The following is a 25,209-nucleotide window of genomic DNA, read 5'->3' as shown; positions in this document are numbered from 1 at the left end:
GTATCCCTGCTTGAGAGCCACATTCAGAGTCTGATCCAGTCCCGGAAAGTATCCTGTCACAAGTGGGGCACTTTTGGGGTTCTTCTGTAAGGGGTTCTGGGTTTGAGGGGATGAGGAAGTGGCTCTAGCTATTTGCTTTTGTACCGGGTTGGGAGGGTAGTTGCGGGATGCGAAAGCTGTTTTCAGGTTATTTGTGTAATGGTTCAGTCTTCCTAGAATATTAATTCTCCAAATTTATCAAACAGGATTTTCTGAAAAGTTCAATCCCAAACACTGCAACAACACTCCATTTTCTCAGAACTCTTTTTACAAATATAAATCTCCTTTTATTTGTATTCCTTATGGCAGATTTTATATCTTCAATCCATTACTTTGTTACATATCAAATCACGCCTTAGAATTACTCTTAAATATACATGCAAAATGACATACACCAGGTGTTCACTATGTGAGGATCCTATATCCTCCCACATCACTATATTTATCATTCCTTGCGATAATGGTCATAAGCTTATTGATTTGCTTCCTGACAGATTGTGTTTTATGTTACTGCAGCTACCACTGCTTTAATCAATTTCAGCATTTGCATGCTGAAAATGCTTTCTGAGGTAGTAATTATGATTGCCTGGCAATAGCATTCAGTGTGGCAGTCTTGCAGTTGAGTTCAGTTCCGACTGTGTGCGAGTTGTTCAGCTGCATCCACTAGTGTGTTTTGAGCATAATTACCTCACTCACATTCTCACAGTCATAAGTCTCCAGTGCAAAATAATTAATGTCATATGGTTGCATTTGGGGTGTTGCCAAAGCTGAGTGTATTCAAACTGCTAAAATAAGGTTTCGATTACAATCTGTGACTCGCTAATAAATTTTCTCAATTAAATCAATCATTGTCCACTTCCTCAGATTATCAGTCAAAGAGGATAAATCATTAGCATCTTAAAGAGTGGAGAGAGGCAGCAGCATCATTAAAAAACGCACACCACTCAATCATCCTGCTGCAGAATATAGAGCACAATTGCTTGTGTCAATGTTGGTGTGTGAATTTGCAGATTTTCCAGTAATGTTGGACAGGAAATAAGGTAGAGACAGTGAATGATTAGCCAGCTATAAATTGTGTGTGCAGAGCATATATTTGAATAATAATGGTGAGTCAAACTGAGAATGGTAATTGCTAGGACAGTGTTAATCCAGACACAATTGATATGGATCTCATTAATTAATCAGGATTAATTAACAGAATTATAGAGGCAACTGAAAATGGTAGTTCAAATTTGAATGTATGCATCAAACTGCATGAGGCAGTGATAGATGACAATCACACTGATAATTGAAGAAGTGTGGGTGTATTAATGCAACATTTACAAAAACTGAACACAGATTTTAAGAAAAACCTCAACGAAAATAATCAAGACTTTATTCTCTCTGTCTGTCTCTCTCTCTCTCTCTCTCTCTCTCTCTCTCTCTCTCTCTCTCTCTCTCTCTCTCTCTATAAGCAAGAATTGAAGGCAGAGAATCCAGAGAATCAAAAATTAAAGAGATTTCCACCAATGGTAGTAAACATTCATAATGAAATGCACGATCTGTTCATTAAATTTACGAAGGACTGTAGAAAATCGCTCAATGTGCAGGGTTATTACATACTGTCAACATACAGACACAAGTGTAACTCGGATACAGGTCCAAATAAACTAACAACAGGACATAGTGAAATAAGTTCTAGTAGGAAGTGGAGTAAAGAATAATGAAATAGTTTGTGCTAAAGATGCATGAACACAAAATTTTTAAAAAATCAATAATTTAAGTAGTATTGGGTGTATAACACAATACTCCAATTTAGCATCAAAATTAAGGAAACGAAAGAAACAATAAAATACACTCTAAGGGAAAAAGAAAAAGATGCACCATGAAGGGATTATCCATCTGGGATGGTGTCATGAACAAGTACAAATGAACAAATTATTACAATTTCAGAAAAGGAATGATTTATTCATGGGAAAAGAGTTTCACAAATTGAATAAGTCAATAATGTCTTGGTCCATCTCTTGTCCTCAAGCAATCTGTTATTTGACTTGGCATTGACTGACAGAGTTGTTGGCAGTTCTCCTGAGGAACATCATGCCAAATTCTATCCAATTGGTGCATTATATTGTCAAAATCCCAAGCTAGTTGGAGGGCTCTGCCCATAATGCTCCAAATGTTCTTAATTGGGGAGAGGTCTTGCTGGCCAAGGCAAAGTTTGGCAAGCACAACAATGAGCAACAGAATCTCTTGCCCTGTGTGCGTGTGCATTATCTTGCTGAAATTTAAGTCCAAGATGACTTGCCATGAGTGGCAACAAAACAGGGCGTAGAATATTGTCAACATACCACTGTGCTGTAAAGATGTCGCAAATTACAATCAAAGAGGTGCTGCTATGAAAAGAAACTGCAGCCCAGAGTATAAAATCCTGGTTGTCAGGCCGTATGATGCGCTACAGTCAGGTTGGTATCCCTCCGCTGACTGGGGCATCTCCAGACACATCTTCACTGATCAGCGAGCCTCAATTCAAATGTCTGGAGATGCCCCGGACAGTGGTGGGATACCATCCTAACTATAGCCCGCCGTACAGCCTAACAGTCAGGAGTGGTGATGTGGGACAACAGTTCTTTCCATAGCAAGACCCCTTTGGTTGTCATCTGCAGCACTCTTACAGCACAAGCTATGTTGATAATATTCTATGACCCGTTTTGTTGCCCTCATGGCAAGCCATCTTGGGCTTACATTTCAGCAAGATAAAGCCCACTCGCAGACAGTGAGAGTTTCTGTTGCTTGCCAAGCCCTTCTTTGGCCAGCAAGATCACTGAATCTCTCCTGAATTGAGATCATTTGGAGCATTATGGATAGGGTCCTACAACAAGCTTGGGATTTTTGACAATCTAATGCACCAATTGGACAGAATTGGTCATGATATCCCTCAGGAGGACATCCAGCAATTCTATAAATCATTGGATAAGAGCCAGAGAGGGACGAACACATTACGGACTTGCAAAATTTGTGAAGCACTTTCTCCTTAATAAAACTGCAATTTTTCTGAAACTGGTATCATTTGTTTATCAGTATACGTTCATCACATCCCCAAAGGTGGGATCGACTTTTTGAAACACTTTATATGGTGATGTAGGTGAAGGTCCAAGGACCTGGTGAGCCCTCATTTGCGAGCAATCAAAGAAAAAAATTCTGAATTTTGCATAGTGCTCTCTAGCTTTAAAAATGGTAACAACTAATGAGCTGGTTGAATAGTATTATGGTTAAGGTTGTCAATTTGAATCTTGTCAGATACAATGAAATCTGTTTATATATCGAAATGACTTTGATCATTATTTTTATTCAATTAACTGGTTTACATGCTGTTTCTTTTATTTGTATTCCTTTGTCACATTATTTTCATCAACTTATTAACTTCTTCAGTGGATCTTATTTGTCCTTCCCATCATTCTTTTTCAACTTGAAATCTTTGTGAATGTAAATCTAATTATTTTTATTTATTTATCATAATGTTTAAACATTTGAAAATGCCGATCTGTTGGTTAAAAAATGAAATATGAAATAATCTATTTACATCACCGTGCAATGGTGTCAAGAATGTATTTTTCGTTACAAGATGTACATTTTTTTGGATTGCAGTCATCATGGAAACATTTAAAACAAATTCTTGTTCCATTACAGACAAAAAAACATGGAGGATGATTTAAATTAAGTCAGGGATACAAAACTCAAGCAAAATGAGAAACAGAAACAATGAACATGATAACATGATGAAAATGTCAAATGACAAAATGGAAGCAATTAAATCAAATTTAATACATAATACTCAAAATCACATGAATAAATATCCCGTGTGGAAACAGACTGATGGGAAGAAGATGAGAGAAAATGATGCATTCATACAATAACTAATATGACATGATAAATGAATAGAAAAATTACATTTAAACTAATAAATTGAATAAAAATAATGATCAAAGTCATTTCAATAAAGATTTAAAAATAAAGAAATTCAATGTACCTGGCAAGATTTAAACTGACAACCTTTTGTATTTGAAGTCATTACCTTAACCATTTGCACAGTGCAGCCAGACTGTTAATTGTTACCACTTTTAATGCTATGGATTATCATGTGAAATACTAAAATTTTCTTCGTTGATTACTTGTAAATAAGGGCCCACTGGGGTGAACAGCTGCAGGGAGTGATTCCTTGTCTAACACTCTCTTAGACAACAAGAGACAGTGCTGTGTTGGGTGCATGACTCACATATCTCTTCCAGTTGACTCATACGTTGCGCGTGCAGCCGATCCTCTTCTTTGGGTCGTCACCTACATACCTCTCACCGTTAAATTCTTCTACAAAGACCGTTTCAGGTTAAAGGGAATAATATTATCATGTAGAGGAAGGTGTAAGTAGATGAATGACGAACACTAACTTCACATAACAAATGTTTATTCAGCACTTGCACATACAGGATCACGGAGTGAACTGCCTCCTGCAAGAACACATATAGTATATGTACAGTTACAGAACATTCCAGTACAATGATTCCTGCCATTTGTGGATACTTTTCGAATGTAGTCAAACCGAATATAGAAATTAAAATGTTTCAGTTCAGGGGAGTTTTGAACTCACAGCCCTCCATGTAACAATGTAGTATCATAACCTTTACACTACAGCAACTGTACTACTCGGCTCCTTCTACGACACTGCTCCTTCCTTTAGAGAACAGCGTCTCAGTGTTACGTCCTCCTAGTCCAGAAATGAGTCATCGGTTATGCATAGTCCGACTCCCAATGACTGATGTTCACCCTGGCGCTGATCTTCTTAGAACTTCCCTTGCTGCTAAGTTTTTCGGTACCTTTCTGCTTGTTGCCTGTCACTGGAGCTTCGAATTTACCCTGGGTTGCAGGATCCTTATAGGGCTTCATTCGAAGGACGTGGATCGTATCTTTGATCTTTCGTAATCTTGTGTCAAGGTCGAAATCTTCAACTACATAACTAACATCAGACAAATGTCTTACAACCTTATAAGGTCCAAAGTAGCACCTGAGGAGCTTCTCTGAGAGACCAACCTTCCGAACAGAAGTGAAGATCCAGATGAGGTCATCAGGTTGGTAGACAACAGGGCGGTGGCTCACGTCATACCTTCGGCGATCGTTTTCTTGAGCCTGCAGTGTGCGGAGTTGAGCTAACTGCCGTGCTTCCTCAGCTCTGGTTAACACCTGGCCGATGCAGTCGTCGTCCACGTCACGTGTAACGGAAACACAGTGTCCATTGTCGTCGCCTCACGCCCATGCACCACGTAAAATGGTGTAAATCCTGTTGTGTCTTGTTTGGCAGTGTTGTAGGCAAACATCACGAAAGGTAGCACCTCATCCCACTTGCTCTGCTCAACACTGACGAACACTGATAGCACGTCGGCCAAGGTCTTATTAAGATGTTCAGTAAGCCTGTTAGTTTGCGGATGGTAGGCAGTCATCGTGATGAGTAATGTTGCACCAACAGTTTATTTTTGTCACAAGATTCGATTGAAAAAATTTCCCTCGATCCGTAATTAATGACCATGGAGCACCATGTTTTAATACCATGTCTTCCACAATGAATTTGGCTACCTCGAATGCTTTGGCTATTTCAACGGCTATTGTAATGGCATTGCGTGTCAGATAATCAGTGCAAAAAATAATCCATCTATTGCCACTATCAGATGTTGGAAATAATCCGAGGAGGTAAATCCCAACACGTTGGAAAGGCGTTTCCAGTAGTGGAGTCGGCCACCTGGTTTCTGAGGAACTGCCTTCTCCTCTGGCACTCTCAACAGTGTGACACATAGTTATGGACACTCCTAAATAAACCTGGCCAGAAAAATCTCTTGCGGATCATATCGTCTGTCTTAATAAATCCTAAATGTCCGGCCTCAGGTGTGTCATAGAATTCCTGTGTCATGGCATTTCTGTAGAACATCTAAGCGCATGTGTTTAGGAATCACTGGTAGCCACCTCTTTCCAAACGGATCAAAGTTTTTCTTGCAAAGTAATCCATTAACTACCTTAAATTGTCCTTTCATATCCTGTGACCAATTTACAGCAAGCATAATTTGAGATATCTTGGCATCCTTCTGCTCAGCAGAGAGATCCTGAAGTGCAGTGGGACAGTCACTACCTTCATCAAAGTCTTGATGGTCTTACACAGGGTTTCTTGAGAGACAGTCAGCATCTGGGTGTTTTCTTCCCCTTTTGTACACTATGGTAATGTCACACTCTTGAAGACATAGTGCTCACCTGGCAAGTCGTCCTGTTGGATCCTTAAGACATGTCAGCCAACAAAGTTAATGATGGTCTGTAACAACTGTGAATGTTCTTCCATAGAGATACAGTCAAAATTTGCCCATGGCCCAGATCACAGTGAGACATTCTCTTTCTGCAGTTGAGTAGTTTCTCTCTGCTTTTGCAAGTGTCCTAGAAGCATCTTCCACTCAAAATCTGCACCAGAATAGCACCGATCCCACATACATTGGCATCTGTGTGTAGTTCTCTAGGTGCTCTCTAATCATACAGACCAAGTACAAGGTCATTTGTCAGAGCTTTTTGCAGCACATCGAAAGAATCTTGTTGAGCACCACCCCAGATAAATTTAGCATCAGCTTTTAACAACTCTTGGAGTGGCCTGGCTTTGATACAAAAGTCTTTGATAAAACAATGGTAACACAACCATAATCTGAGGATTTTAGGAATAGGAAATTCCATTACAGCTCTCACCTTTTCTGGGTCTGGCCGCACATCTTCGTTTGACACAAGGTGCCCAAGTATTTTGATTTCTTTTGCTCCAAAGAGACACTTTCTTGGATTAAGTTTCAGTCCGCCTTCTTGAAGACATTTAAGAACAGCCCTCAGTCTTCTTACGTGATCATCAAATGTCTCTGAGAACACTATAATGTCATCTAAATAACAAAGACGCATCGTCCACTTTAGGTGCCTTAGAAGATTATCCATCATTCATTCAAAAGTAGCTGGTGCATTACACTAACCAAATGGCATTACCTTAAATTCATACAGGCCCTCAGCGGTGATGAATGCAGTTTTCTCACAATCAGCCTCATCTACTTTGATTTGTGAGTATCCTGAGTAGTTGTCCATGACTGAGAAAAACTTAGCCCCCTTGAGACAATCTAGTGATCGTCAATTCATGGAAGAGGGTAAACGTCCTTTTTAGTTATGTTATTAAGCTTCCGGTAATCAACACAAAAGCACCAACTGCCATCCTTCTAACTGGTGACGATCATGGGCTCTGCGAAGGCTGAATGATGTCATTCTTCATTATTTTCTCTACCTCAACGCGAATTATTCGACGTTCTGTTGCTGACACATGGTATGCTCTCTGGCTTATTGGTTGATGGTCTCCAGTGCTAATCCAGTGCTTCACCATTGATTTATCTAATTTGCTCTTCACCTGTGGATTGAAGCATTCAGAGAACTCTTGAAGAATGGCAAGTGGGCTCTTCTGTTGTTCCTTAGTGAGATCTGGTGATAGTCCAGCTAGAAGATCTTGTCTTGTAGTGGTAGCACTTGTCTCCTAGTGGTAGCGCAAATTTAGCCCACAGACTCGGCATGGGAGGTTTCTATGACACTCAGCTGTTCTGCAATTAATGGCTCAGTGTTTGCTACACACATGCGTCTTGGAAGGATCTGCACTTCTCGGCAACAGTTAACTATCCACAATTCACTGAATCCGTTCTTAAACGAGACTACAGAGGCTGGGATGACCAAGTTATTCTTCAATGGTATGCTTCTCTTACATTCTACAACAAGATCCAAGGGTTGATGCATGGCATAACACATGACAGCTACCTTTCTAACACTGACTGTAGGAATGATCACTTCATCCAGCACACAGTCTCCACACACTCGGATGTGCATCTTCCTGTCCATAGTATCTCATCTCGTCAAGCATAATCTTCAAGCGACCACAATCTATAACTGCTTGAGACGCTTTCAAAAAGTAACGCCCAAGACTGTCATGACTACTCTCTAGTAAGATGATGAATTCTAAGGGCTGCGTATGGCCACTTATACCCACACGAATGACGCATCTTCCTGTAGGTTTAACATATTTCCCATTAGCCACCTTCAGCAGAGATGTTTTGTTGTCGACAAATACAGTTTTCTGCAACTGGCGATGGTACGAGGGGCGTTTGAAAAGTCCGTGCAAAAATAAAAACTACTTATGTGTTTGGGGTAAACCTTTTTTATTTTTCAAGAGTGTCTCCTTTTAGACTTACACACTTCATCCAATGCTGTTCTAATTTGTTGATCCCTTCTGAATAACAGGAAATGTCCAAGTCCGCAAAATAGCTATTAGTTGCTGCAGTCACCTCGTTTGAATAAAATCTTTGTCCTGCCAAACATTTCTTCAAATTGGGGAACAAATAGTAGTTCAAGGGAGCCAAGTCTGGTGAATAGGGGGAGATATGAAACAAGTTGGAATCCTATTTCCATTAATTTTGCAACCACAACTGCTGAGGTGTGTACTGGTGCATTGTCATGATGGAAAAGGACTTTATTTTGCAGTCCAATTGCTGCCGTTTTTCTTGCAGCTTGGCTTTCAAGCGGTCCAATAGCGATGAATAATATGCACTTGTAATAGTTTTACCCTTTTCCAGATAGTCGATGAGGATTATCCCTAGCGAATCCCAAAAGACTCTCGCCATCACCTTTCTGGCCGAAGGAATGGTCTTCGCCTTTTTTGGTGCAGATTCTTCCTTGGTAGCCCATTGTTTATATTGCTGTTTGGTCTCAGGTGTATAGTAATGTATCTATGTTTCATCCACAGTGATGAAACGATGCTTTAAGTCCTGAGAATTCTTCCTGAACAGCTGCAAACCATTCTTGCAACTTCACACGAATCAGTTTTTGGTCCAGCATGACCAATCACAGAACCCATCTTGTGGATAGCTTTCTCATGCCCAAATGTTTATGCAACATATTATGTACCCGTTCATTTGAGATGCCCACAGCACTTGCAATCTCACAAACCTTAACTCTTCTGTCATCCATCACCATATCATGGATTTTATCAATGATTTCTGGAGTCGTAACCTCCACAGGGTGTCCACAACGTTCAGCATCACTTGTGCCCATATGGCCACTCCGAAAATTTTGAAACCACTTATAAACTGTTCTAACTGAAGGTGCAGAGCCACCATAATGTTTATCAAGCTTCTCTTTAGTCTCCTGAGGCATTTTACCTTTCATAAAGTAATGTTTAATCACCACACAAAAAATTTTTTTGTCCACTTTTTGACAATCTCTTGACTTCCTTGATTCACACGAATGCCAAACACAAAGAAATAGACCAATATGGCTGAAACTTGGTGTGCCTTCTTTCCAAAGATGCTACTAACTAAACATGACCTCGATACGCACTGGTGGTGCCATCTCTCGAACTTTGCATGAACTTTTCAAACGCCCCTCGTACTTCATCATCCTGCACCCACATCTTCTTGTTCATCTTCGTCGTCCCAGAGTTAGCGTCAGCTAAGATGGGTCTGCTGTCTTCTGGCGCAGGTGTCATCAAATATCCGCCACCTTTCTCGACAATAGTGCACCACATGTCCCGTCGTCCACCGTGGAAACATACTGATTGGCTATCCTGGGTCCTCCAAACATCAGTCTTCCTTGGTGTCCAAACAGGTTCCTCATGCAGCATTGTAGGAATGTAACTTTGCCTGGGTTTCGACTTTTTTATGGTTTTAAAGGAGAGATTGGGTTCAATGCCTGTTCCACTTCCTCCCATATGACCTCTTGAAGCATCTCTGTTTTTTACTCACCGTGCAATCCAAGTACCTTCTGAACTTCCTCTCTCACTATCTGACGAAGCACAATTGTGAAATCAGTTTCTTTCTCCATCACAGACATCAATACGATGTTTGAAAGCCATTCAAACTTCTCGCTTATAATTCTTTTTTGATGCATTGTCTCAATATACTGGCACCATTTTATGAAGTCATCTGCTGTCGAAACCTCCTTCAGAAGTAGGACTTGATACATGTCCTCAGCAACACACTTCATGAGATATGCAGTGTTATCTTAATCCTCCATTCGAGGATCCACTATTTTACCCAGCTCCAAGACATCTTGAATGTAGGACACTGTCGTTTCTCCTAGATGCTGTGCCCTGCACTTTAATTTATCTTCAGCCTTGCACTGCTGTCGTCGTGTGTCACTGAAATACTTACACAGTTCTGCCTGGAATACTTCCCAGTTTGTGAACTTCTCCTTGATGTTCTCATACCATTCCTTGGCAGTGCCCTCCAAGTAGAAAAGTATGTTAGCCAAACAGACAGTGTCATCCCATTTGTTAAATTTGGCTATGCGTTCATATACCTTCAGCCACTTGTTTGGATCTTGGCCATCATCACCAGAGAACCCGGAAGGATGTCTCATGTGGTGGCACATAGTTGCTGTCATTGTGACGCCCTCTTCTTCTTCTGTCTCCGATAGATTGCGATCAGTTGAATATAGCTCGAACTCGGGTTTCTCGCCACGTAAACGGTGGCTCAGTCATGGCCTGATGGCAGCCACTGTGTCGTCGATAATGTACGTCGATAACGTACAAGTTCCAATACCCAGCATCTCCACCATATAACGTCCCATAGAGGAAGGTGTAAGTAGATAAATGACGAACACTAACTTCACTTAATGAAGGTTTATTCAGCACTTGCACATACAAGAGCACAGAGCGAACTGCCTCCGGCCAGAACACATATGGTATATATACAGCTACAGAACATTCCAGTATAATGATTCCTGCCATTTGTGGATACTTTTAGAATGTACTCAAACTGAATATAGAAATTAAAATGTTTCAGTTCATGTGGAGTTATGAACTCACAACCCTCCATGCAACAATCTAGTATCATAACCACTACACAACGACGACTGTGCTACTCAGTTCCTTCTGCAACAATATTAACCAACCCTCTATTCTTGAAATAAGTCATGTACTTGTAGAATCTTCTCAGTTCAATAACAATATATTTTCAACTCTCATCCCCAAAGTAACAATTATTCTGTACAAGCTCCAGCAATCCAACTGGTTCCAAAATAAATGTCAGAATCAACAAAACACCCATACAATTACATACATGGTGCCTCATGCAGAGCCAAGGCTTGAAGTAAGTCTCTATACAATACACGCTTCATCTGTCTGTATAACAATCCTCATGACACCACAAACCACAAAACATTATACAAACACTCTTTAACTTTTTGATATAAATTCCGAGGCGCTGCTGGTAACCACTTGTCGGGGCCGCTCGTCTGACGCACCTCCTGGCTTCTCGTGACATCTGTCCCTCCTGCACACACTGATGTGTGTGGTGCCGTAAAAAGGCTCTCTCACCCTCATCATTAAAACATCGGGTGTTCAAGATGGTGGAGAACCATGTGTTTCTGAATTTACCCCGAAATTCTCGAAGCACTACACTTGGACCTCAACCTACATCACTCCACAGAGTGTTTAAAAAAGTCAGTCCCACCAGTACGGACCTCCAAGTCGATATGAACCTAATTTCCAGATCGATATGAACCTAATCTGACAGGAAGTGAAATGCTAAAGCAACAAAATCATGGGGAGGGCTACTGCAACATTATCATTGATAAAAATCTGTTGCATCAAGGACAGCTTAAGGAGTTTGACCCACACAAACAGTTATATCCAGCTGATTTCATCTTGTATTTTTATCCCTTTGTACATTTGTGAACCTTTAAATTGTGTATACTTGCATTTATATTATGGTAAGAGTGTAATCCGAAATTTTAATTGCTGACAGGTCTGGACTGGGCCCGAAACATGTTGTGAATGTGGAAATAAAAAAACCTCCAAAAACAGCTACAGGATTTTTTCAGCAACCAACAAGCATTTTTAGAGTCATTTTTATTTTATTTAGATTTCATTGTATGAGGCATAGAACAACAAGTGCCACACACCAAACTGTTAGCAAAGTTAGGTAAAGCTTTGTATGATAACTATTAATAAATGTTATGTCTTATTGTTTGTCACATTTTTGCTACAGTGCTGCCCTGTCCAGCATGTATTAAGTGGAGTTAACTGGCATGTATACCACCACCTCTTTCACAGAACCATAGTACGAAATAACTTTTCTGTACTACGGATGTTTGGCCTGAATGGATAGTAACTTTCAGTTACAACGTCCGAAACCATATAAATACAGCTGTTCATTTACATAAATATTATTGTGATGTTATGTTGTTCTTTATTAGCATAAAATTACTGTTAACTAAATGTTTGACATACCTTCAGTACACAAACAAAATAGTTTGGAAAAGTCCATCACAAGATTAATGTTCCACAATTCTTTAAAAAACCAAGTTACAGTGCTTCAAAGAAAACTACAGCTATGAAAGCGTTGTTAATGAAGAGAAACTTGAACATAAACAGCTTAAGACTGTAATGGATGGAATAAATCTAAAGGAGACATTTACCTAGTAGGTCACGATGATGATGATGATGATGATGATGATCATGATGATGATAATGACAATGACATTAATATAAGCGTTTTCATTGAACAGACTCATTTTAGTAACAAAAGATTATCATGATTTTTCTTTTACAATTTAACTACTTAATTAGGCATTTGGTGTGCAGTACCAACGAAAAATTGAGTATGTGCAAATAAGAAGCAAAAAACACAAAAAGTATAAAAGAAAAACAGTGCCTGTTTCCAGTCAAAATAATTACTGTTAAAGATATCTTAATTCCTTACATCGCTTAGAGTGTTAGTTCATAGCACTTTTTTTAACGCTACTATGGGGAAAATACATGATTACTTCTACACATATCATCTCTTCTTTCCGAGTGTATCCATACAAATAAAAAGAAAACTATGAGACACAATATTGTTACTTACCTGTCCAGAGCTGAAAGTGCACTTTGAACAGTTGCAATTGGAAGTGTCAGTGATGGGAAGCCATTGTGGGAAAACAACTCTGAGAGACGTGGGAGAACTACCCGAGAAGTGTACTGGCAATTACTAAGTGTTGTCAATAAGCGGTGTTCCCAAACCTGTAAATCAATTATAGAGATTAATTACAAATCACATATCATTATTTAAAAACTCTCTCTCTCTCTCTCTCTCTCTCTCTCTCTCTCTCTCTCTCTCTCTCTCTCTCTCTCTCTCTACCCCCCCCCCCCCCCTCCACCACCACCACCAACCCCCCCATCCTCCACCTCAATGGGTGAAATATATTCCAAATTTGAAGCAGATTTCGTCATGTTCAACAAACTTTTATAAGCAATTAGTGAATAAAGAGCTCATCAGCAGAAGATTGTTCGAAACTTAACATATTGAAAAAAGTTACAGTTAAACAATGGAAAAAGGAATCCACCCCAAAGGATGGATTCCTGCGCCATCACACAGAAAATCTCTGCCCCTGTGGATCAGCATCCTCCACCTACCACTTATAACCTATATAAAACAGACTAACCATTTCCTCTACTGACTCCACAGTTCCTGTTCCTTTAGCAACTGGCACCCTGCCCATCACCGTTGATACCACGTCCCCCTACATTAACATCACCAATTCCCAGGACTTTATGGCTACTGAATACTACCTGTCCCAATGCCTAACACACTCCTAATTGCAACCACCTTCCTGGTCACCATAACCAACCATATCTTCACCCACAATTGCTTCTCCATTGAAGGCGTCACCAACAAAAACATCCATTGTACAACAGTGGGCACCCACACGGCACCATTCCATACCAATATATTTATGGGCTATATACAGGAAGCATTCCTAACTACCCAAAACTCAAATCCCTTACCTGGTTCACATTCACTGACTACTTCATCATATGGACCAAAGGTGAGGACACCCTATTCACATTCCTCCAGTACCTCAACATCCTCTCCTCCATTCACTTCACCCAGCCCTCCTCAGCCTAAAAAGTCACCTTCTTTGATGTCAACCAACACTTCAATGATTGCTACATCAGTACCTCCATCTAAATCAAACATACCAACCACCAACAATATTCCAGTCAACAGCTGCCAGCCATTCAACTCCAAGAAGTTCCTTCCATACAACAAAGCCTGCTGCAGCTGCCATATCTGTAATGATGAGCACTCCCTCTCCAGATATGTTAAGGGCCACACTGAGGCTTTCATGGACTGAAATTACTCTCCCCATTTGCCCAGAAACAGATCTCAATTTCTTGTGTGTGTGAGTTATGAATGTGTGTGTTTAGTTTTCTCTACATGAGATGAAGGACTTTATATGAAAGCTAACTATTATCGAACAGTGTTTTTTCCAAAGTGCCTCTCTCCCACTCAAAGCCTTCTCTATGTGGCAAGTAGCCATCTACTCTTTCTTATTGTTGAATTGGTTATAATTCATACAAAAACATTAACTTGCTTCCATGCAGTTCTTGTGCAGAAATTTGGCCAAATACCTCACAAATCACAGTTCACTGAGTGGTAAATGCAATTCATAGTCCAAAAATGTCACACTGCAATTACAGACAAAGTATCCGTCACTATTGCTAATAATTTTATTACATTACTTTGAATTCTGTTCCTCACCTGTAACAAAGGTTTTCAGTTCAACTCTTCTACCTTGACCCACTCGACAAACACTCTTAATCAATCATTCAATAATAAATATCTAAAATAAACATTACTATCCTACATAAAAAGAAAGTAAAAAACATCAATGAAACAAACAGAAAAATGTATATAGTCCAAGCTTGCATTTATATCAGCAATTCAAAAATCTTAAAAACTTGAATACACTGTTTTGAGTTCCACAACAAAATATATATAATAGTTTGTAATTAACTGGCTTTCAGCTTTCTAGGCCATCATTAGATAACTTAACTATTAAGATATCTGATGGTACTACTATTAAGTTATCTGACGACAGCCTAGAAAGCTGAAAGCCGGTTAGTAGTGAAAAAATAAATAAATATTGTTGTGGAACATCAGTACTGTGTATTCAAGTTTTTAATATGCCTACATCACTTCAAGTTCAATAGAACTCAAAAATCATTTTAACAGGTACATCTCGCACAGTTTATGTCAGTTGTGATTATAGTTAAGAACACGGTATAACACTACAATTCCTTGCACCTTTAGTATTCAATATTTGTTTTCAGACATTAATTAACTGGGTTTTGTTTTTCTGGAATGGAATTTAAACAGTATGTTACTTATTATGGTACTACGTTTTTATACACAGACATTGAAATCTTCAAATTAAAATAGCTTCCTAAACATGGTATATAAGTAGAATCAATCAAAATTCTATGACCGGGAAATACAGTACTTTAAGTCAATATAGGATGATGATCCAGCAAAAGATGATTGGTGGGGACTTTTAAAGAATGTGGTACTGTGAGATTCTAACATCAAGCTCTTCTGTAAAATAAATATTCCTCAGCAAAACTAACAAAACTAACGACATGATTGGAATAAGCAAATCATAAATTACTGTTCTGAATAATATGAATTTGAAAAATGTAGCCTGTGCAATAAATTTTAATATTTAGTAGAAAATTGTCCAAAAGCAAACTGCAAAAACAAGACAAAAAATTGGAATTTGCTCTAGAGAACACTGAGACGTTCCACTTGAGGTGTAACATACAACTTCAGTGAAGTGATGTTTTGCACAATATTTCAATTACTGCCTAATAATGCTACTAGTTTTTATTATTTGATTTAGTAAGTTTGGATATGCACAACATGTAGAGATTTTGTATTATCTGTGCAAGTAAACAAGCAGAGATGGACGGAGTTCTGTTATTTAGTAGCTTACTGGAAATTGATAAGCACAAATCCATTTCCAGCAGTGCCCAAACTGCATTATTTTCAGAGATCAATATTTTTGAGCACTCACTCTTCAATATTGTTTGAATGATTCTAAAACATGTCTGTACAAAATTTTATCGCAATCGAAGCACTGTAACGCAGCTGACTTGAGCATATGAGGAAGATGCTCTTTCATACCGTTCAGACACATTATGCTAATGTCATCTCAGCTTATCAGTAAGCGCCCATGTAGTGCAGTCAGTTGTTTATAGATCTTCATATACCTGTACACAATTCATCATCAAATGGACAAGTGCTGAAAGTTTTCTTTTATAGCATACAGGAAGTAAAATTAACTGTTAGGGAAAAGTGCTAATCTTGACGAACAAATGTGAAAAGCAACCACTTCTGCATCGTCTGCTGCACTTCCACCTTCATTGCCTGAAGAATTCAGACAGAACATTTTCAAGTTTAGATGAAACTTACACTGGTGATGGTGAGGTCTGAGAACATATTTCTGAGAGTATTTCATAGGAAAATGCTGCAAGACAAGGTACCAAAGATTTTATTACAGAAAATTTAGTGGCTACCTTGGATAGAAGCCAGCTAAGTTTAAGAGATTTTGTGTATATTCTTCAGGCAACAGCAGTCACAAAGCCAAAGAACCTTGTATTAATAAATCTTCTCTTCAGACAGAAGAAGAGAAGAAAATTATCTGACACAATAAAATCAGCTTTCAAGAATATATCTCTGCAGTTCCTCTTGTTTCCATTGGAATGGTCAACTTTTGAATCATTGGGACAGTGAACAGCTCATTGGTGTTCCAAAATTAAAAAATTGTTTTGATAAAGTACAAGTGAATGCTGTTTGGAATGCAACAAAGTATTGTGGCAGTGAAGACAATGTACAAATTCTCTAAAGTAACATCTGTCTCAAACGCTGCCCATCTTAATGGGGCATGTATTTTACTTGAACAAAACATGGACAGGGAGAAGTTATATTTCTCATACCATCATTTCATTTATGAAGTTATTTTAAAATGTGGATTTGAATGTAAAGTACATGGTGTAATGAGCAATCCTGACGAAACAGTTTTTAAGCATTTGAGACAGAAAACTGGGCAAGTATCAATGTTAGTAACTATAACACTGACAAAATTACTGTCTACTTGGTTTTTAATGAGTCAAGATTATGGTGATATTAGGGAATTTAGTCATCATTTGTATTTGTGGTTTGTATTTGTTTCTCTAATTGCTTTTTGATGATAAAGTAGATGTACAAACCATCCAAACAGTAGCAAATTTGGACAAATTGAATCTACAAATGGAAAAGAGAGATTTGAAAACTAGATTATCCCTTACATGGTCAGATCATCATAATTATTATTATTTCTTTCCTTCCTCAGACGTTATGTCTGGTTAAAAATGGAAAGTGACGCAAACCTTGATCAAGCGTGACTGTACGGTATATGTTACATTGCATTTAGGAACTTTCGGATAACTGAATATGTATCAATAATTACAGATTTCTGTAGTTGTATATATACGTTTGGATGTAGCTGTATTGCGTTGATGTACTGGTGGATATTGTGTGGTATGACTCCTGTAGCTGATAGTATAATTGGTATAATGTCAACTTAATCCTGATGCCACATGTCCTTGACTTCCTCAGCCAGCTGGATGTATTTTTCAATTTTTTTCTCCTGTTTTCTTCTGTATATTTGTTGTATCGGGTATGGATATTTCAATTAGTTGTGTTGATTTCTTCTTTTTATTGGTGAGTATGATGTCAGATTTGTTACGTGGTGTTGTTTTATCTGTTATAATGGTTCTGTTCCAGTATAGTTTGCATTCATCATTCTCCAGTACATTATGTGGTGCATACTTGTATGTGGGAGCATGTTGTTTTATTAGTTTATGTTGTATGGCAAGTTGTTGATGTATTATTTTTGCTACATTGTCATGTCTTCTGGGGTATTCTGTATTTGCTAGTATTGTACATCCGCTTGTGATGTGATCTACTGTTTCTATTTGTTGTTTGCAAAGTCTGCATTTATCTGTTGTAGTATTGGGATTTTTAATAATATGCTTGCTGTAATATCTGGTGTTTATTGTTTGATCCTGTATTGCAATCATGAATCCTTCCGTCTCACTGTATATATCGCCTTTTCTTAGCCATGTGTTGGATGCGTCTTGATCGATGTGTGGCTGTGTTAGATGATACGGATACTTGCCATGTAGTGTTTTCTTTTTCCAATTTACTTTCTTTGTATCTGTTGATGTTATGTGATCTAAAGGGTTGAAGAAGCGGTTATGAAATTGCAGTGGTGTATCCGATGTATTTATATGAGTGATTGCTTTGTGTATTTTGCTAGTTTCTGCTCGTTCTATAAAGAATTTTCTTAAATTGTGTACCTGTCCATAATGTAGGTTTTTATGTCGATAAATCCCCTTCCTCCTTCCTTTCTGCTTAATGTGAATCTTTCTGTTGCTGAATGTATGTGATGTATTCTATATTTGTGGCACTGTGATTGTGTAAGTGTATTGAGTGCTTCTAGGCCTGTGTTACTCCATTTCACTACTCCAAATGAGTAGGTCAATATTGGTATAGCATAAGTATTTATAGCTTTTGTCTTATTTTTTGTTGTCAATTCTGTTTTCAGTATTTTTATTAGTCTTTGTCTATATTTTTCTTTTAGTTCTTCTTTAATATTTGTATTATCTATTCCTATTTTTGTCTGTATCCTGGATATTTATAGGCATCTGTTTTTTCCATCGCTTCTATGCAGTCGCTGTGGTTATCCAATATGTAACACACACACACATACACACACACACACACACACACACACACACACAAATGTCCATCCGCACATACACAGACACAAGCAGACATTGTATGTGTCTGTTTCTGCTTGTATCCACCATGCATGCCTGTTATGTTGTACCGGGTTTGACCATATGTTGCTCCAGAAGTGTTCCATGTCTGTTATGTTTGGTGGATTGTCTATTTTAATGTGTGTGTTATCTACTGTCTGGTAAAATTTCTTTTGGTTTGTGTTGAATGTTTGGTTTTGTTTCCTTCTATTTTCACTTTTTTTGTATCTTCTAAGTCATTTGGCCAATGCTTGTAATTTCTGCTTCTTTTCATCTAATTGCTCTATCGCTTCTTCTTGTGAGATTTTACCTAACCTTTTTCATTTTTTGTGTGATATTTCATTTCTTATAAATTGTGTTAGCTGTCCGATGTCTTTTCTCAGCTTTTCTATTCTTATCTGTAGCCTGTGTTGCCATGCTGGTTTTGTGGGTTTCTTCTGTATGTTGGTTGGTTCTGATCTCTGCCTAGTGTGTATATTTAGTGTTCCTATATAAACCAGTAGTTGTAATTCTTCCATTGTTGTATTTTTATTTATTTTGGTGTGTATGATTGTGTTGATAGCTGTTATTGTTGTTTCGACTTGTGGGTTATTTGGTGGTCTATGCAAGAATGGTCTAATGTCTGTATTTGTGTCTTTGTATTCTATATGTGTCAGCTGAAATTTTTCTTCTATATCTAACATGTGTGTTCTTTCGTGTTCTATTTGTGCTTGTTCTGGGGACTGTCTTAAGATTTCGTTTTCCTCTGATTGTTTAATTGATGTGTGTTGTTCTTTGTTTGTTTGCTCTGGGATGTTTGAGTCCATTACTGTATTTCCTTCTTCTTCTGATTCAACATTATTTTGTTCCAGTATTTGTTGTACTTGTTGTTTGATGTTTTCTAATTCTGACTGGGGTATCCTGTTATTTTTTATTATTACAGGGATCTGATCAGCTAGTCATCGTTCTGTTAAAAATTTTAATTCTGGGTATCTGGTAATAAATGTTGTGTATACTTGTGATCTGTATCCAGTTGTGTTGGTTCCTAAGTTTGTTGCTTCGTAATAACAGAACATGAGGTGTCGGTTAACTTCATCTGACCATCTCATCCTCTGTCTTTGTTTTCCTTCTAGAGTGGTTGCAGGAAGCATATCCTGCAAAACACCTCTATTTGGATTTAAATCATTTTCCATGTGGCTAGCACTGTCGTTACCATTGTAGACGGGCATAGGGTTCAAGCGTCGTCCCTGACCATGACAGCACTTGTCCGAGGCTTCATTGGTTCTGTCCTGAACCAACTAATCACACTAAAAGGGGGTTAGTCCTATTAGTGGTTTGTTCTTTTCGTCGCCTTTTACAACTGGCAAAACATACCGGAGGTCTATTCTTTTTCCGGGCCTCCATGCGTTTTTCCCCGGCCTCCACGGGTTATTATTATTATTATTATTATTATTATTATTATTATTACCATTCATTATTGGTTTTCATTTGTTAATTTACATCTCCTAATTCACACTCATCTTTATTTCAGAGAAAACATTAGCTGACTTCGTGTCAAGCAAAAGTAGAGATCTGCTCTCTTGCCTATATATTGTGGACATCAGTTTTATTCATGAATGCTCTTGTTGAAATGTGTGTTAAATTAATACAAGATTTTCATGGACTACTGACCACAGATGAGGAGCAAAGGGCGTTTTGTTCATGAACGTCTCAGACAATACCCGGATTGCAAGAAACACTGAAAAACATACTCTCTACAAAGTTACAACTGTCATCTTCTGAAATGCATATGGTTGCATTCCAGTTTATTTTCTTTAAAGTGCACACACCAAAATTCTGTCTGCTGCATCCAGGCACTTTTGATGCTATGTCATGATTTGCAAGATAAAAGACCTGAAAGATCCAACTGCAGTTTGACTCTATGTTGTTCATATTACTATGAAATAAATGACAGTGGTTTTGTGGGAAAGTCTACACACAGTCCCAACTTGCATTCTCCTACTTCATCTTCTTGCTTCTGTGACAGAACAACTATGAGGCCAATGATGAGCAATGCTAGAAAACATGCAAAATGCAGTACATCAGTGTTTACAGGCAGCCAGGAAACACTACTGTGATGGAATTTTCAGACTTACAAAACAGTGGGATAAATGTGTGCAAAGAAATAGAGACTATTCTGAAAAGAAGAGTGTAATTCTGTAAATTAACATTATGTACACAGTTTGGTGTGTGTGTGTGTGTGTGTGTGTGTGTGTGTGTGTGTGTGTGTGTGTGTGTGTGTGTGTGAGGAGAGGGAGGGGGGGGGGGGGGGGGGAGGATACGAATATTCACAGCAATGCATTGTACCATATCATTCCTGTTAAATGCTGCTTTTCTATTTGAAAAATGAAAGATGTGAGCCACATTTGCTTATTTTTTCAGTCAATGAGAATTTTTTCTGAAGTTAGTTATTAGTTTCATGTTTGGTGGATCATTTTCATGATAAATTGAAATGATGTGAAACTGGTCATTTTATATTCACGTCACAAATTATTTTGTAAATATGGCTACATGCTGATGATTTACACATAGTTTATCTTCTTTCTTTAAAAAAGTAATAGTAATAATAGTAGTAATAATAATAATAATAATAATAATACAGATGTGATTTAGTAATTCCTACCATTCACCTTTTACACATTACAATAGCAGAATTCTTCAACAAAATAAAAGTAGTTTTCAAGGAGAACCTTTTTCAGTCGGTTTTCAAATTTTACTTTGCAGTCTGTCAGACATTTTATATCACTGGGTAAGTAATCAAAAATTTTAACTGCAGCACTGTGTACCCCTTCTTGTGCTAAAGTATGGTGTAATGAATGCCATTTAGTCTTCTGGTATTATAGTTGTGTGTTTCATCGTTCCTTTTGAGCTGCACTGGATTATTTCAACAAAATTATTGAAGAAATAAACATGGTGTGAAGCCACAGTCAAAAGCCTAACACCTTAAACAGATGTCTACTAGATGATTGTGGATGATCATTACATAATATTCTAACGACACATTTTTTAACAACGAAGACTTGATTTTTCAAAAATAATGTATCCCAAAACATTATCTATACTAAGGTTATCCATTATGGGGACTTTTAAGATCCCATGACTGTTCTTTCAATACAAATACAGAAAACTGCAACCAGTCACTTTTTTGAAATACTTGTTCATTCCATAAAACAGTTTTTGGACCTTTTTAGGTTTATCTTCAGATGATCCACAGGATAGTGTAATGCTCAGTGCTGGCTTTGTGACAAGAAGATAGAACATGCTTTAATATATTGCCATGAGTATTGTTTACATGGCAATTCGGGTACAAAAATGAATTCTGTATTTACTCTGACAGTATGGGCGAATTTGTTATTAGTGACCACATATCAGCTTATCCTATGACAATTGGTAACATCTCTCTCTCTCTCTCTCTCTCTCTCTCTCTCTCTCTCTCTCTCTCTCTCTCTCTCTCTCCCTCCAGACAAACAAAACTGCCCAGTCTGTTGCAGTAAGTACAGAATTAATTTTAGATCTAAGTCACCATATAAACGGTGCTCATGGCAGTACATGAAAGGCTGTTCCATCTTCTTGTCACAGAGCCAGCATCCAGCATTATGCCATGAAACAGTCATGCAACGTCCTGTGCACCATATAAAGATAAGCCTGAAAAATACTCAAAAATCACTTTATGGAATAAATAAATATTTCAAAAAGTGACTGGTTGCAATTTTCGGTACCTACATTATTCCACATGATACTGTTGAATGAAAATATGCAAAATATGTGACCTTACTGATCCACATTTTCTGTCCATTTAGAAGTGTCATGGTCCAGGATTGCAAACTTCAAAGTTCTATGTAGTCGCTCAACATTGCTGTTGCATCGAGGATGATACCACATAGTACGTTGAAGTTTCATTCCACATACTTTGTCTAAATTATTAAACAATTGCAATTTAACTGTGTTCCTTGGTCGTGATTACCCATGATGTAACACAAAAACCTTACAAGACTGAGCTGCAGGAGGCCTTAGCTACTTTTTTAGAGGTGACATTTTCGACTGGTATGACTTCCATCCAGTTTCTGAACAATCAGTACAAGTCAAGCAGTACATCATGCCCTAAGGAGGTAATAAAGGTCTAATGAGGTCAATGTGTACAACAATGAAGCATTCATCAGGTTCCACAAATTTTTCAAATTGTAATTGTGTGTGGCAAGTAATCTTGGTTTTCTAGCAGTTAACACATGATTTGGTCTATTGGCACACATCAGTTCTTATGTTTGATCAAATAACTCTACTAGATAGCAGGTTCATTGTAGTCCTCAGGCCAAGATGAGCTAAACAATGAAAATGAAAAAATATTTGACAACCAAAAGCTTGTGGAATGTAAGGTCTGATATTTTCGATTGCCACACCACAGTGTTTTCCCTGAATTAAGTTGATACACCTTAGATGCATTTCGCAAGCCAAAACTCATTACATTAAATTCATACAGTCCAAATGGTGTGATTATAACTGTGTATTTGATAACAGGCCTCAAACAGATCAGTTTTTGAAAATATGTCTGTAACTCTCACATAAGCATACTGAGCCACCTTCCTCGAGTTCCACATTTAAACTGTAGTTTGTTGGAATTAAGTTATAATCTGAACTGAATCTACTTTAAAATGGGACAAATACTCAATAAAAGTATACATTAATGCAGGAAAGTTAAAACACTAGATACGGCCAATGGCGTACTTACGAGTTTCATGTAGCAATGTTATCAACACTCACCATGAGGTACCGCCAATAGGAGAGCAGTGGGCCGAGGGCACATTTAGGAATATACAATATTGTGCCCTGCCCTTGACATAATAACATCCTATTTTCTTTTTCCATCGGAATATTAAGGTTTAAAGATATAATTTAGCCAATGAGTCAATGAATTGCGCTGTAAGTCAACCAAGTATGTGCGCCCAGAATAATGAGAGCGGTGTATCATTATCATCTGCATTTTGTTCTATATAAGAATGTGCGCTCGTCTTTTTTCTCTTTTCTTTAATCGCGTGCCTTTCCGACAGCGTCTTACTCTATCAGACTCCTATTTTCTTCCATTTTGTTCGAATGAACTAAGCTTGTATTCCTGCTGGGAATTTATTTAATCATTCTATTATTAATCGCCAATTGCGAGTACTAATATGACCTTTTCAAGAATGCTTTATTCTTTCCCTCCACAGTTGAGATAAGATTATTGTAATTTCCAAGTATTTCGCCAAAATACGGCACAATTCTTTGTTATGTTCAAAACTGTGAGAATTATTCACAAAGTGTTAGATCTCTGTACAAATTATTTACTTCATTCAATAATAATTGTTCAATTTAACATTTCTGCTTTCATTTCATAATAGCAGTCCCAAATTTACAATTTATAAATGTTATAGAAATTTATTTACTTCATTTTTTTCCTTGCGGTGCCAATGCAAATCAAATTATCCTGAACGTCTCGCGAGGTGAGAAGACAGAGATTTCCCTGGGATTACAGAAAACACATATTAACTGTTTTTCTGCATACTGCTTGCCTACTGATCTTCACTTCAAGCAAAAAAAAGGTAAAAGGAGTAAAATAAATGAAGAAGTGAAGTGATAATATTGTATGTTCGACAGTATTGTGTGCATTTTCTGATAAAAATAATTTTTATAATAAAGTAAAAAAAAGTGGTGTGTGAGTGAAATATCTAATTCATTTACTTTTAATTAAGGATAAGAAGTGATACCTCTAATTATTCCATGTAATAATAGTTGTGTGTTAATATATAAGTATTAAAGGTGACTAGTCTCATGTGTACATTTAAATAATAGTAGAACAGGAAATTTAATTGGGATACATTAAGTTTGAAGAAATTTTGCTTAACAGTCAAACTATTGCCAATATACGAATATACTATAAGCTTAGGTTACATCCATCGTAATTTACACTAGCCAAAGCGTAAATTTCCACAATTCCATAATAATATTCACCCATATTTATAAAATATACCATAGTCAAAAAGATTCAGTATAAATAACAGTAATGTCAGTTTAGAAGCAAAATCCACTAGGTACCTGTGTGTGTGTGTGTGTGTGTGTGTGTGTGTGTGTGTGTGTGTGTGCGCCCATTATACTGTAGTCATATGATACCTTTCTTTTTTTCTTCAAGTGCACCATTTTGCATTTCTACAGAAGAATACTGAAGATAAGGTGGATAGATCACGTAACTAATGAGGAGGTATTGAATAGGATTAGGGAGAAGAGAAGTTTGTGGCACAACTTGACTAGAAGAAGGGATCGGTTGGTAGGACATGTTTTGAGGCATCAAGGGATCACAAATTTAGCATTGGAGGGCAGCGTGGAGGGTAAAAATCGCAGAGGGAGACCGAGAGATGAGTACACTAAGCAGATTCAGAAGGATGTAGGTTGCAGTAGGTACTGGGAGATGAAGCAGCTTGCACAGGATA

General features: G+C 37.8%; 1 protein-coding gene across 1 annotated transcript in view; it reads right to left on the bottom strand.

The window, feature by feature from the left end:
* The window catches only part of LOC126271977 (exocyst complex component 2), a 109,025-nt gene that overhangs the window by 11,202 nt on the left and 72,614 nt on the right, over positions 1-25,209 (bottom strand). The window contains exon 15 of the mRNA XM_049974442.1: positions 12,957-13,111. Within this exon, the coding sequence (XP_049830399.1) occupies positions 12,957-13,111 (155 nt within the window). The remainder of the gene's footprint in view (positions 1-12,956; positions 13,112-25,209) is intronic.

The sequence above is a fragment of the Schistocerca gregaria genome, chromosome 5 (genome assembly GCF_023897955.1).
Source record: "Schistocerca gregaria isolate iqSchGreg1 chromosome 5, iqSchGreg1.2, whole genome shotgun sequence".
Classification (NCBI taxonomy): domain Eukaryota; kingdom Metazoa; phylum Arthropoda; class Insecta; order Orthoptera; family Acrididae; genus Schistocerca; species Schistocerca gregaria.
The sequence above is the reverse complement of the archived record's forward strand: the minus strand, read 5'-3'. Positions and strand labels throughout refer to the sequence as shown.